This window comes from Limulus polyphemus, unplaced genomic scaffold (assembly GCF_000517525.1).
Source record: "Limulus polyphemus unplaced genomic scaffold, Limulus_polyphemus-2.1.2 Scaffold1527, whole genome shotgun sequence".
Lineage (NCBI taxonomy): Eukaryota > Metazoa > Arthropoda > Merostomata > Xiphosura > Limulidae > Limulus > Limulus polyphemus.
Window position 1 is genome coordinate 239,022 of NW_013667137.1, and position 1,807 is coordinate 240,828.

Sequence of the window (1,807 nt, forward strand, 5' to 3'; positions counted from 1 at the left end):
TTTCAAATGGACAGCAACTGCCTGTTGTAGAAACCTACAAATGTAGAGGACGACGTTTCAAAAGTCTTCCGCCTTTCATCTTCATTAACAAACATATCTTTCTGTGCAACTTTGCCACCACATGCATGATTGTCACTGGTAGTAGTCTTGTGAAGTGTATGCAAAAAGGTGACTTGAATATAAAAGAAAGCTACAAAAGCTCACTACCACTGTATTATTGAAATGTATGTTACCATAACGATAATATTTGCAATAAGTGCTATATTTTATACATCAGTCAACTTTGATGAAAATGTAAAACCAAAACAACAGAAAATAAACATGTTTTGACCCAGAGCTAAGGGTCGTATATTTAAAAAATGTTTCTAACATTTAAGATAAATCATCGCAGGCTTGATTTAAAAAAAAACAAAAAACTATTTACACACAATATAGGTTTAATAGTTTAGGATAGAATTACAGTGTGTTTAAGCCAAATAAAAGTAAACTTTCAATCAAATGACAGGAACATTCAAAAAAATCTATTGAATAAGTTAAAAATAGTTTCTCTATAACTAAGGTCAATATCAAAATATGTAACAAAAATTGAACTTAAAATAAACCAAGTTTATTCTCAAAAACAAGCATTAATGTGTAGGTCAGCTACATCTATTAGAAAGATAAGCATTGTGATGTCATTCAAGACAAATACACGCATATGTATGTGTGATAATTAACTTAGGTTAGCTGTGCAATCTTATTCAGATTATGATAAACCTTTGGCACCCCAAAGAAAAGTAAAATTTCAAACTTAAATATCTTTAACATAAACAGGAGTAAAATTTAAGAGTATGCTGTACAGTAGCTTTGATCTAGCCCAATCCAATCATGCCACATGTTCTATATACATGTGATATTAGCAGTACAAAAAGTATCAACATAAATTTTTTTAAGTTTTTTTGAGGTAGTCATATGTGCAATTATACATTCTATTGTCATAGTGTTTTACTTTGTTTCTTATGGTGCTAATTATTAATGAATAATACTTAAATGAAAGTTATATCCTATTCTCAGTAAAACAGCCAGACACCAATGTTATATTGTGATTTACTTTGTCAACAGAACTCAAACTAATAACCATTTTAAAGGATTGTTACTCACCCAGTAAAGAGATTGGCTTTTCTGATGAAACATCATCTGATAGGCTTCTGACTGACTGATTTAGTCTTTCTAAAAGTTTAAAACAGTTTAATATTCGGACATATCAAAACAAACAGAAATATAATTTAATAACATAAGAAAATTAAATTCCTACAAAAAATAACCCACTAGTTTTATAAAAATGGTAAATTATTAAGCAATTACAACATGTGTGACAGTAGCAGGACAGTTAAAATAAATCAAATTATTGAAATTTCTACACCAGACAAGGCACATGTGATAAAAACTTTGGAAAATTCAACCACTATTTTACATCATGAAAAGTAACTAAATATAGTTAGAAACAAAATGTATATATGTACTAAATATATTTTTTGCTTTGAATATTGTATTTTCAAAGAAATGTATAAAAAAGAGACTATATTATAAAGTATTTTACAGCAAACAAAATAACACTGCCCCTTCCTTAGTATTGTTTGTCCTGAACAATAGCCACTTACATTGAACCAATAGATAATTAACAATAACTTAATCAAATGTACATAATTTACAAATACAAAATTAAAATTCAACAAAGTCTCTTAATTTTACGGGACTTATCATCTTCCATACTGGCTTCTGTTTCACGTGAGGTTCATCTGCTCCATCAGGAATTGTCTTATTATCG

General features: G+C 28.7%; 1 protein-coding gene across 1 annotated transcript in view; it reads right to left on the minus strand.

The window, feature by feature from the left end:
- The window catches only part of LOC106463950 (1-phosphatidylinositol 4,5-bisphosphate phosphodiesterase classes I and II-like), a gene marked incomplete at its 5' end in the record, with an annotated part of 52,889 nt that overhangs the window by 20,470 nt on the left and 30,612 nt on the right, over positions 1–1,807 (minus strand). The window contains one exon of the mRNA XM_022391582.1: positions 1,141–1,209. Within this exon, the coding sequence (XP_022247290.1) occupies positions 1,141–1,209 (69 nt within the window). The remainder of the gene's footprint in view (positions 1–1,140; positions 1,210–1,807) is intronic.